Source organism: Doryrhamphus excisus, chromosome 10 (assembly GCF_030265055.1).
Source record: "Doryrhamphus excisus isolate RoL2022-K1 chromosome 10, RoL_Dexc_1.0, whole genome shotgun sequence".
Taxonomy (NCBI): domain Eukaryota; kingdom Metazoa; phylum Chordata; class Actinopteri; order Syngnathiformes; family Syngnathidae; genus Doryrhamphus; species Doryrhamphus excisus.
Window position 1 is genome coordinate 17,417,204 of NC_080475.1, and position 13,190 is coordinate 17,430,393.

At 43.2% G+C, this 13,190-nt stretch overlaps 1 protein-coding gene across 1 annotated transcript; it reads right to left on the bottom strand.

Moving 5' to 3' along the window:
- Positions 1-53: 53 nt before the first annotated feature.
- tmem201 (transmembrane protein 201) lies at positions 54-9,476 on the bottom strand. Its single transcript, XM_058084291.1, has 11 exons — positions 9,246-9,476; positions 8,954-9,074; positions 8,512-8,706; positions 8,250-8,429; positions 6,710-7,038; positions 6,440-6,643; positions 4,065-4,282; positions 3,722-3,784; positions 3,003-3,296; positions 2,764-2,880; positions 54-1,548 (listed from the first exon to the last, which is right to left on the bottom strand). The coding sequence occupies exons 1-11, from the start codon at positions 9,344-9,346 to the stop codon at positions 1,451-1,453; spliced, it is 1,920 nt and encodes a 639-aa protein (XP_057940274.1). The 5' UTR covers positions 9,347-9,476; the 3' UTR covers positions 54-1,450.
- Between the last annotated feature and the right edge of the window lie 3,714 nt (positions 9,477-13,190).

Consider the following 13,190-nt stretch of genomic DNA (forward strand, 5'->3'; position numbering starts at 1 on the left):
TATCAAGTAGGAAAGGTTAACAGTGGTATCATTACCAAAATATATTTTATTAAAGTGTGGATCCAGGGTCAGTTACACAGAGGGGAGCACACTTAGCATCACAGTGACAAAGCATCAATGGCAAAATTCATAAACATAAAACATCATTCTAACAAAAAGTCGACAAGAGCACGGCACCCAAATATGTTTCAACCACAAAAAACCCTTCCAAATAAATTAAAATCAAGAGGTTATTCTCCCTCCAGAAAAAAATATATTTACATGTTTACATGTAAATGACGTTAAATATAATCACGTTTTCTCCTGGGAGAACATACGTACCAGCCAGGAATACACTTGGCTGTGTAAACACCCCTTCAAATGTTGCAACAGCCTTCTTCATTAGGATATTGCACTAAGCACACCGTCATTGTGTCAGCACCCCCCTCCCCTCCCCAACAATCAAGTGCAAGTGACGGATCCAAAACCCGGAAATATTTATGAGTGGTAGTTTACCCACACCACATTTCCTAAATGCCAGGAAAAAATGAGAAAATAGTCCATTCTCATGCAAATGTGCATCATGTGCTGTCAATATGAACCAACTTTAGCACCGTGTAGTACTTCTATCCGTGTAGTACTTCTATCGGCCAATGCATGTAAGACGTACATGATATATGCACTAGAATCTGGCTCACTTCACACGAGAATGTTCCTTTTGCTAACATTACAAATCGGTGTTAAAAATGTTCAAAATACAAAATATTACAATTCATTTGAATCCATCTATTCATTTTCAATCACAATGTGGATGGTCAGAGCCAATGACAACAGCCCTCCCGATATTCTCCGGGTCAGACACCAAAACACGATAATTACATCAGGCGGTCATTGAGGTAAAAGGCCAAACCATTCATGCTTGATGTCTGGTCGTACCATCGCCATGGCAAGTCAAGTGGAGGAAACAAGTGATGGACAAGAAGCTCAACCTCAGCACGTATTAAGAATAAATGACTTATGATATTGTAAAACGACTCTCCTAAAAGTGTGTATGGCTCCCATGGAAATACTTATAAAAAATATAAATATGTGGCTACCATGACTCTTAGCCAAAAAGGTCCTGACCATTGCACTAGAAGATCTTTGGCAAAGATTTCACAATGGGCACAACCAAACCAGTGTACTGGTATGAGAGGAAGCCCAGTGGTGACCATAATATTGCAGACAGTCAGAGGGAAGTGTAGCGTTAAGGTTGAGACAGCTTAGGCGGTACAGTAGGACGTAACATAGCAGAGTGAGCAGTGAATGTAAAACTGAAAAAGACTAAGCAAAGCCTCACTTTGTTTGGGTGGGCTCCACCTGGCTACTAAAACATGAGAAATTATGTGGAGTATCTGCTGCTAAACAGCAAGAGTTCACCGCCAGACAAAACAAGCAGAGACCGGATGGCCCAGACCAGCCAATGGCTCGTTCATCTCCAGTTGTAAAATATCCACAGGCCGGCAAACAACAGGTTGGTGCTCAGGCTGGCGAATAGAAGCAGCATCCAGACGTGACGCATCATCATACCTGTGACAGGCAAAGACAAAAGGAGTCATTTCTCATGATGGGGCGTATCACTTATACTAGTTGATGATTTCACTTGACAAAGATTCTTTTTTTTTTTTTTTAACTCAGAGAAATACTAGTCAAATATCCTTTAAACACCACGAGAGCTTTGCCGTTTAAGGATCTATGGCAGCCATCCCATCCCCAAATGGCGGACCTCAGTCCGGATCCAGGCCCAGTATTGGCCCTTTGCGGCCCGGTGAGCGATTAAAGTGAATAACCCCGATAACAACATATAATCACGCTAGCAGACCAATCGCAGCAGCAGTTTAGCGGCGTAATTACTTCACTTAGTACGGTTACCGTGACAGCAAACGGGTGAAATAACAGAGAGAGACACTTATTCCATTTTTTTCCCTTCAGTGAACGAGTGCAGCTTTATTGAACTTCCAAATAAGCCTCTTGTCTTCATTCACTGTTCACAAACCTTTTACGAGCTATGTGAAATGTAAATGTCATTTAGGCCAATGTGAGTTGTAGGGCTGTGGTTCGCAATCACGTTGTCACGGCCCCATTGGTGGACAAATATTTCCACCCCAATTTGAAATACATCAAAGAAACTGATATTTCAAGTCAAGTGGTTAGCGCACAGACCCCACAGCCAGGGTTCAATTCCACCCTTGACCATCTCTGTGTGGAGTTTGCATGTTTTCCTCGTGCATGCGTGGGTTTTCTCTAGGTACTCCGGTTTCCTCCCACATTCCAAAAACATGCTAGGTTAATTGGCTACTCCAAATTGTCCATAGGTATGAATGTGAATTGTTTGTCTATATGTGTTGTTTATATGTGCCCTGTGATTGGCTGGCGAGTGTACCCCGCAGGGTGTACCCCGCCTCTCGCCCGAAGACAGCTGGGATAGGCTCCAGCACCCATCGTGAGGAAAAGCGGTAGAAAATGAATGAAACTGATATTTCATCTGTAATCTACAGACTGAACCCCAAACAGAAAACCTCAAAATGCAAAATGGTCTGCCTCCCCCCCTGACAGTTCACCACGACCCCTCAGGGGGCCTGCCCCACTATTTGAGAAAAACTGGTTCAGGCTGAAGTTCAGTTTTTCATTACGTTTGATATTCATACGAGCTAGTCTGTTTGATGCAACTTAAGGTAAAATAAGTTTACTGAATTTTTATTCCCAAAGAGCTCCTACAATACTGTACTTAAATCCACTGCTTACCTCGAGAGGCGGGGCTGTTCTCTGGTGAGGGTGTGGTGGTGCCAACCAGACAAGTTAAAGACCCCGAGGAGCTGCTCCCTTTCGCCTTCACACCGTCTTTAAGTATTGAAGCCAAATCTGCAACATGGTGACACCGAACAATGTTGGAAGTGTAACTTACTCAATCCAAAAGTCTGGGGGGGGGGGGGGGGGGGTCACAAACTCAATAAGAGACCGTAATGACCGTTTCCTGGACTCACCACTCTGGCTCTGGAAGAGGGACATGTCTGGTGAAATGCGTCCACTGCAAGCAGAAGTCTGGTCTGAGCGGAGGAAATGCGATGAGGACACCAGAGGGGACTTCATCAAGGACTCCGTATCCATCGAGTACAGCTTTGGTGGCTTCTGGCTGCCGAGGTTAAAACGCGCCGGGCTGATGAGAGGGCGACGTTGTCTAGCCGAACTGGAGCTGGACGTCCCTGAGCCGTCCACCGAGTGAGTCGGCGAGGGCCCCGGCGATGATGGCCGACTGTACGACTTCATGGAAAAGTAGTCTGTGGAAAAACAGTGGCGGGCATGCGAAAAACTTTAGCACAAACCTGGGCTGCATGTACTTATTGAGACAAATATACACGGACCCCATTTTTTTCCTCTTTTCCATCCCCTCCTGCTCCGGTCCACATTTGCATAACAAAAACATTGAATCAAGGAAGCTTGCAAGTGCAGCTTGCATGACACTTTATTCCACGTTAGCTAAACTACTACGGCATGGCTAAGTGGTCGGCAATGATACTGAATCTTCACCCAATGGGATCTGCTACTTCTCAAAGGCTGCCAAAGTTCTGAGTGACGACACGTTTGATGACTTTTGGCATCATAACATTGTCGGACTTAGTTCTAAAACTCTAAGACTGCATGACAGGATGAGAACAGTGGAGGCCAACCCAAGGCCAACCACCACTGGATGACATTTAAATACCTGAGGGAGGGGAGTCTTTGTAGAGTGAGGCAGGTCTGCTTCCACTGAATAGGTATCCTGAATCTGAAACACAAGATCCTTTACAGTCAGATCCTTTACAGTCAAAGAACAACATTCCAAGAAAGACTGGATCAGCAGCAGAAATAAAAGATGAAGAAAAACCAACAGGCAAACGTTAATGAGCCTTGACCCCAAAGTTGTTCCTTGCTGGGACAGGACCCCATTGTTCAAGTGTTAATCTTTTCTGCCTCCTAGTGGTAAAACATATACATGCATCTCTCTAACAAAGCATTGGTATAGGAGGATAGACAGATCCTTTGAGGAGGGGCTCATCCCCGTGTACCTGTCCTGGTGAAGGTGGAGATGGTGCCAAGGCAGAGGGCGCTGCTGAGACGACGAGGCAAGGAGGAGAGGTAGTCCTTGTGTTTCGGGGGAGCCTTTTGGTGGTTGATAAGTTTGGAGATGTTAGGAGGGGGTGAGGGGACGAAGGAGCGAATCACTTCTGGGGCGAGCACAGCAGGCTGGTTGCTGAGGGAACGCACTGAAGAACCCCCAAGGTATCTGCAAAACAAGAGCAGCGACAATCTACTAGCTGGAGTTAAGTGATATTTTGAAATTGTAAGACTAAGACTTATTTGCATGTTATTCCACACGTTAGGTCGAGTCAGTTCTCTTAACAGCACAACTCAGATGGCCGCTTTTTTGGTCAACGTGCAAAGACCGCTAGCTTCCTGTTGAAGAACCTCAACAATACGACTTCAGTCTTTCGGTTCCAGTGGCTTATACAATGTCATGTAATGTAAAGTTGGCATTTAGATTGAATAAAAACAAGACACTTGCTCACACAAGCAGTTTATTAAACGTACACACAGCAAGATGTCCTACAAAGTTTTGGTGAATAGTCATTGAAAAAAAAATCATTAAAAAAAGATGGGTGACAAGCACGCAACCAAAGGTACCTGGTCGGGCCACGCTAACATATATGCTAATGGTGGAATTGAACATGCATCAGGGTACAATGGAATACATCACATAATCAACTCACAGTTCCACACGTCCAAAAGGAGTAGGAAAAATGTTGTATATTTTTAATATGAAGGTTTCCAGCTCGTTTTTTCATCTATTATGATCCCCAGAAAGTTCTATTTTTGTTCATCCATGAATACTGCGTCTGCACACATCCTTTGTTCTATAGCATTAGTGATTTCCTCCCTAGTTACAACCAGAGGTAGAAATCCGTACCCACTTTCTGACAGTCAGTCCTTCCTATGAACATGTTTGTTCAACCTCTTATTGAATAGCTTCTCCTTAATTTTAGACATGAGGGGGGTTTCCAGTGTGAAATGATAAATGACTGATTACTGACGTACGCCAGCGGTTTTACGATCTCATTGATTACCCTTTTCATAGTTTCCATTTGGATTCCATTACAATCAACTGATGTTTTCGCTTTGCAATTATTGATGATATCTGAATGATTTCCATTTTTGTTACATCCGTGAGAAACATGGAATTAGGATTCATTTCAATTGTTTATTCCTTTCCTCCCTTGTCCTGAATTTTGGAATTCCTTATACCTACTAGTACTACTACTAATACCATATATGATTAGTCATAGAATTACAAGGATAATGGCACAATTTTTTTTAACAAAAAGTCATAAGAAAATCTTTTGTGAAGATTATATTTTGTGAAGATAAAATTCTAAGAGCCATTTTACAAGAATAAAGCCACCATCAAAAATCCAGCTTTCTCTTTTCAGTGTGTAGTTTTTAGTCCATTAACTCTGCTAACATTCTAGGTAGGTTTCACATAGTGTTCAGGGATAATGGCGATAACAGTGCTCTAAATAATAATAAATAAAACATTCACTACATTAGTAAATCAAACAGCAGCTACCAAGGTGTCGCTAAATCAGACCACTTCAATAAAACTAGTGCCTGGAAAGTTACATATTTCAATCCCATTGTATGCTGAAGAGGAGCTGCTCCCGTTGTCACGTAAAGCCAGACACACCAGGAACCATAACAACCGATGTCGGTCTATTAACCCGTCTCAAGGGACAATGCTCGGAAAAATGGATTAGGGTAAATCTCTGCTCTTTGTGGAGGTTGTGCTCCATAAGCAGCAAAGGGTGCTCATTTTGACACCAACTGGTGAGTCAGTGAATCGTTCAAGTGGAGCAAAATACAAGAAGGCACTCAAGGAAGAAAAGACCAGGCTAACAATAAAGTTGTGTGTCCAGGAATGGCAAACAGTAACAAACGTACAGGTCTAGCCTCAGTATGAAAAACTACATATTGCCAGAAATATCACCTTCAAGTGGTCTCGTATGTAGTTCCTACTAAAAATGGTGCCGGGGGGGCTATTTATTTGGTTCGGTGTGAACCAAGTTCTGTGAGAGCGGTAGTTTGGAGAGGGCTCGATAGACCAGTCAGTAGTTCATGCAACGACTGCCGGCAGCTCCTTTAATGGATTGTTCTAGTCTTTTAGAAGAAACGGGCATGTATCGGTTTTGCTGCAGAGCAACAACCTTAGAGGCTAAACCATCAACTTTTAATATCACTTCCAAGAGTCTGAGAAGACAGGGATTCTTTTTGTATGATCCTAATATGGAAATAAATATGTAACACACTACAGTGAAAGACCTTCCAATACCAAAGTCCTTCATGGACAACAACAGAAGATGAACAAGTACATCAGTGCTGAGATTCTGACCTTCGATGTCTGCCTCTTCGTTGACCCAGGGGGTTGCGCGTTGCGATGGCAGCAGCAAGGCTGACAACGCAACAGAGGCCAGTGGTGATGTGCTTGGCTGTAGTCGTCCAGCTTGACCCGTCACACCCGATGTACTCCCCCAGCAGATGCCAACACAGAAGAAGGAACCACAGCACAGAGGCCACGGCGTCAATTCTCCTCAACCTGAGAAGAACAACATGTATTAAGACTTCTCTTTCATTAGACATGCACAGTGGAATCCCCACTTACCTGCTGGGTCCTGCCAGGAGGATACCAATGAGACACGTGGACACACCCAAACAAACGACCACCATCTGATTAGCTTGTCCGTAGAGCCACAGCAGTTTGGCATAATCAACAAGAGAACATGGGAGGAGCCCAAGCAGGCCCCCAACACGGCCATCGCTGCTATCCGACACATTGCGGATGGGGGGCTGGGATGGATTCAGTCCTCCACTTGATGCAGCGGACTGGTTGCCAGATTGATAAAAAGACGTGGTCAGCAGGAACGCACAGATGAGCATGGCAAGGCATCGGAGGAGTACCACTCCAAGTGGACAAGAACCGGAGAAGTAGCCCTGTGGAAGAGATAATAAAACAGATCACTAAGACACGGAAAAGGTAGTCTACTTCAGGATGAGGGGGGAAAAGAACACAAATGTATACGTAGGATACTTGCTTACTAAAATATTCCATATCTGCAGCCCGACTAACTCCTGTCTTGGCCACTGTCCTCCTCCCTCTTTCCTTTCCAGACCAACCATCATGTCCTGCTGTGTGGAACTAAACCACCAACACATGCCACCCTACGTATATAGCAATAGCATATGCCACTCTATATACCACCCAATAGCATATACCACCCCATATACTACCAATAGCATATGGCACCCTATATACCAATAGCATATGACACCCTATACACCAGGGGTCTCAAACACGTGGCCCACGGGTCAAATGTGGCCCGCAGGACACTAGTTTGAGGCCCCCGCCTTGATATGAAAGTTTAATGTTAGTGCGGCCCGCGCAAGTTTGATATGGATGCTGTATGGTATCATGTACCCAGAAAAAATTATTACGTTTGATTAATGTTCATGTTAAAGGTTAAATAACTGTTGATAGTTATCCTCCCTATCCGTGTGGAAGTGGTAAGTTTTTGGCTATTTAAGTTTAAAGGAAATAACTTGAAGGCTACCGTTTAGGTCGCTAGCTCTCTAGTTTGCGAGTTAGCATGTGTCTCAAGACCCTGCAGTTGCGCAATATTTTGTAAATAAAAGGAGTATAAATGTGACTATAGTCGTGCTTTGTCATGTCTACAGGGCTCTAATAATGCTTTGTTAATTTTAATCTGAAAAAAATAATTTGCCTACCCACCAACTATATGTGGTTTCTTAAGTTTTTATTATTTGCCGTTTTATTATTATTATTATTATATTTATTTATTTCTGATTGATTGATTTTCTTTATTCTTGGTTTGTTTATTTATTCTTCATCTTATTTTGTGTAGAAAAATGAAAATTAAGATATTTGAGAACAGTGGAATGTTTTATCAGAGCTTTTTTTTGTAGAAAATTGAAACCAAAGCAAAGTTTATTCATTTTTCTGTTTTTAATAAATGCGTTTTTTTTTTTTTGGAAAACCTGATGCGGCCCAGTCTGGCCCAGACCCTAGCTCCAGTGGCCCCCAGGTAAATTGAGTTTGAGACCCCTGCTATACACCAATATATCTATACCAATATTGACATTGTGTACCAGCAGAGGTTCTGTCCTTTACTGTAAAGTGTACTTACCTTAATTAAGCCCTTAAGTGATTCTTGGGTGTGTCGAAGCTGATTGCTGAGCATCACGGTCCTTAGCTGACGGTTCTGATACTTGATGTAGTAGTCCACCGCTGCCTGGCACGGCCGGCATAGCTTGTAGTGCTCCTCCAAGTGACACTTGTATGCGTCCACCTCCTCGTCGTAGTTCTCCTAAAGTTGAAAGACAACTAATGGGCTCTCATTTTCTTCCACAGGCCTAGAAATATAGTAAAGCAAGTCATTTAATACGTACATCATTCTTCGGCATGAATGAGGACAGCAGCTTGAGCTTAGTTGACTGGTTGTGATTGCACTTCCTGCATAACAGCATCTTGGAGTTGACCCACTGCAGTTGCCCAGGAGATGCTGGCGTGGGCAGGCTACCAGACACACCGTGGTTCAGATCCTCAGTGTACTGTGCCGGAATGGGCTTGTTGTAGTCCCCGTTCTAATAGAACGAAAGGCAGGGATGCATTGCACACATATTGGAGTTTGTGGATTTCCAGGATTAATTTTACTCGAATATAAAAAGCTCCTAGGTTTGTTAGTGGAAATGTGGGCTCTTGACAAGATTGGTAATGGTTTTATTTTATTTGAACATGCATCAGATTACAATTGAGTGCATCACATAATCAGTTCAGAATGGTGCATTCACTTGTTGTGCCATAAGCTAGTGAAGAGTTGGTAACACTTACGTCCTGAAAGCCGTTGTACTGGTCACAGTTGGGACAGTCCCAACAGTTCCTGTTCCCATACGGAACTATAGTGTCCTGATTGCAGAACCAGCAGTTCACCTTCAGATTCAGGGGCTTCCTCCTGTCAATCAATGTGATATTTCGAGATTATTATGGTATCTTAAACGCTAGAACAATGACGACAACAATGTGAAAAGTATCATTACGAAGACATTTCACGGCAGGAATAGACCTACTTCCAAATCGGACACCGTGTTGATGTGTTAGGAGTACCAGCAAGCCGTGTTGTTACCTGTTAGCAAGCCTGTAGATGAGCGCGCCACCGGCCACAAACGCCGTAGCGCTGTACAACACCTGGGGATATCGTTGGACAAAATGGTTTACCGTCTCCATTCTGGCAACGGTAGTGGTAGTTTAGCGAAAACTGAAGGGATTAGTGTCTTCAAAAAAGCTTATTTAATGTACACAGACTGCACCGAAAGACAACGCGGTAAATCAGATCTTTTGTATACGCCCATGCGCCGGAAACGGAAACTACGTAATTTCGGACCGTCCAGATTCGCGTTGTTTTTATGTTATTTTTTTACAATGTTTAATTATGTTAAATAATTCATGTAAGCTGTTTTCTGTAGCCTATTGTCCGTGTTGTATATAATGTGTTTTTGTTTTCTATGAACTCGTATTTGTAAAACAGGAAGTACTTGAGCGTAGTTTTTTGGAATAACTTTATTAACAACAGAATTGCATTATTATACAGCGCAATGAAGTATAAAACATGTGAACATAGAAATAGCACTCCTACATAGATAAGGAAACCAAGTAATATATAAGTGAATAAATAATTAAATAGAACAAAACAAAACACGTGGGCGTAATAATAATAATAATAATAATAATAATAATAATAATAATAATAATAATAATAATAATAATAATAATAATAATAATAATAATAATAATAATAATAATAATAATAATAATAATAATAACAATAATAATAATAATAATAATAATAATAACCTACCAATCTTTCTATCTATCTATCGTGGCTCCCAAACTTTTTATAGTAACTTACTCCCCTCAGACATTTGTACCATGTACCACCGCCTGATCCTGGACACAAAACACAAACCTTTTTATCTTAATTAACTTGAAATTTGATTAATTAGTTTTATTAGTAATTACAGGTTTTAAAAAGGTGTATTTTACATGGTCACATTTTGATAAACGTTTACATGAGTGCTAATAAATAGATAAGTAATCCTTTGGGAACCTAGAAGTTACTGCAAATACTCAAGTACTCTGTATACGCCATTGGTCAGCAGAGGGCAGCATTACCTTACATCAGGTCTGGACGTCTTTAGATGTCGACATCCATCCATCCATCTACTGTATCTATACACAATGATATAGTATATCTGTATGTATTAACAGAAAGCAAAGATTGTTTTGGAAGCCGTGCAAGGAGAAAGGTCAGGACAATTCCAAGGTTCTCTAACCATAAAATAGGGATAGGATTGTAGAACCATGTGAGGTATTTTTCATGGCATGTGTTGGCAGGTAAGTTCCAGATGTGACACAATAGGGTGAGATACGACGACAAGGTCGTGTTGAGGACTAGGTTGACAAAATCCTACTTTTATTACCTCAGTGCAAATAGCATGCTATAAAGAGTTAATCTGGGTATTGCAGCATAGAAGAATAAAAATGATCATTTTGCACATCACAGTTCAAGAATTTAGCTTGAATTGTAACCCTTAAAATGTTGTTTCATTGTAATCAAAACGACAAATAAAAACTATGAAGTAATAGTGGCAAGTTCGGCAAACCCAGCAGCCTCTCGGGGATTACATCACATGAGCGCCCTAATTCTGGCCAATTCAATGGCCCAATGAAAAACAATAAAAACCAGAACTTTTCATCACTTTCTGAATGAAAAAAGGGGCAGCCAGGACAGGATGAGAAAACAGGACCTTTGGTCACCCTAACTTCATGAAATCTGCAGACTGGCTGGTTCATCTTTCATTCACTGTTTGGTGTGACGGATGAATTAAAAAAAATCATCCCGACAATAGAGGCCCTTTTACCTCACTGCTTGAAATATGTGGTATTCCCTGTGGTGACTTCATAGCTATTTGGTGAGAAGGTTGGTAAACAACATCCAGTGGCGGCCTCCTGTGACCCTGCTGTTCCTTCATTCCGACACGTCCCATTCCAAACTTTTGAAGTCCAAAACAAAAAGTGGAAAATGTATCCTGGGGGTCTTTAGAATTCACATGAGGAGCCATAAAAACAACACTTCATCAGAGGTGCCACTCAGAATGGTGATCCGCAATATATGGGTGGGGTAGGGTGGGGAGGGGGGGATTCAAATGAGAAGCATTGTGTCATAGAGATTCGTCTCATCCTTGGCCCCTCTGCATCTTTTTGCTGGCCTCCCACGAGTGACTTGGACGTGGGTAAGATGATTGAAAAACACAAATGGCATGGTCCAATTTCATTCCAGCATATGTGTGTGTGTGTGTGTGTGGGGGGGGGGGGGTGTAGACTGCAATGACACACGAACATTTGGTCCAGTGTATCAATCTGCTGAGGAAAGGAAGGGGAGGTTTTGTGGAGGCGATATGGACGATGTGAGCGGTCTGTGAGAAAGGCAGTTCCAGTTCCAGTTCTTTAGAAATGGCCCCCCTCCGCAACTCTCCTGCTGTGTCTTACTCGGCTCTTGTCCTCTCGGTACAATGCTGACCCCGACCCCTGGGGACCCACCCCAACTGCCCTACACATGCTGGAGCTATACTTTGACAAGTCGGAGCCCAGACCTCAGCATATGGAGGCCAACGCCAAAAAGCTTCAGCACAGCAGAGGGCTGAGGGCTGAGGGCCTTAGCAGCATCACACGCATCCTGCTAGCATGGTTCTAGCACCCCGGGCAAGTGTTAGGCAAGGCTAGTGAATGACCTGCAAAGAGATGGGACCGAAGTGACAAAGGCTGACAAATCCTGCCGTGCCAGACCTGTCCCCCCTGCTTAAGCCAGTACATGTCCAGGCTCGTCTGAAGTCGGCTCAAGAGCTTTTGGATGATCCTGGAGGGGCCTGGGACAATGTCATATGGTCAGATGAAACCAAAATAGAACTTTTTGGCATAAACTCAACTTGTGTTTGGAGGAGGAGTGCTGAGTTGAATCCAAAGAACACCATACCTACTGTGAGGGGTGGGGGTGGGAACATCCTGCTTTGGGGCTGTTTTCCTGCAAAGGGCCCAGGATGACTGATCTGTGTAAAGGAAAGAATGGATGGGGCCATGCATCGTGTGATTTTGACTGAAAACCTCATTCCATCAGCAAGGGCATTGAAGATGAAACATGGGTGGGTCTTTCAGCATGACGATGATCCCAAACACGCCGGCCAGACAGCGAAGGAGTGGCTTACCAAAAAGCATATCAAGATCCTGGCTGAGCCAGTCTCCAAATCTCATAGCACATTTAGCACATTTTTGGAGGGAATTGAAGGTCCATGTTACCCAACGACAGCCTCAAAACATCCCTGCTCTATAGGAGATCTGCATGGAGGACTGGGCCAAAATACCAGCAACGTCTGTCATTGCCAACAAAGGGCATATAACTAAGTATCGAGATGAACCTTTCTTATTGACCAAATACCTATTTTCTTATTAAATTCTTTAAAAATCAGACAATGATTTACATCCATCCACCCATCCATCCATCCATCCATCCATCCATCCACCCATTCACCCATCATCCATCCATCCATCCATCTACCCATTCACCCACCCATCCATCATCCATCCATCCATCTACCCATTCACCCATCCATCCATCTACCCATCCACCCACCCATCCATCATCCATCATCCATCCATCCATCCATCTACCCATCCACCCATTCATCCACCCATCCATCCACCCATCCATCCATCCATCCATCCATCCACCCATCCATCCATCCACCCATTCACCCATCATCCATCCACCCATCCATCTACCCATCCATCCACCCATCCATCCATCCATCTATCCATCATCCATCTACCCATCCATCCACCCATCCTTCCACCCATCGATCCATCCATCCATCCATCCATCCACCCATCCACCCATCCACCCATCCACCCATCCACCCATCCACCCATCCACCCATCCACCCAACCATCCATACATCCATACATCCACCCATCAATTTCCTATACCATTTGTCCTCATTAGGGTCCTCAGTGGTGT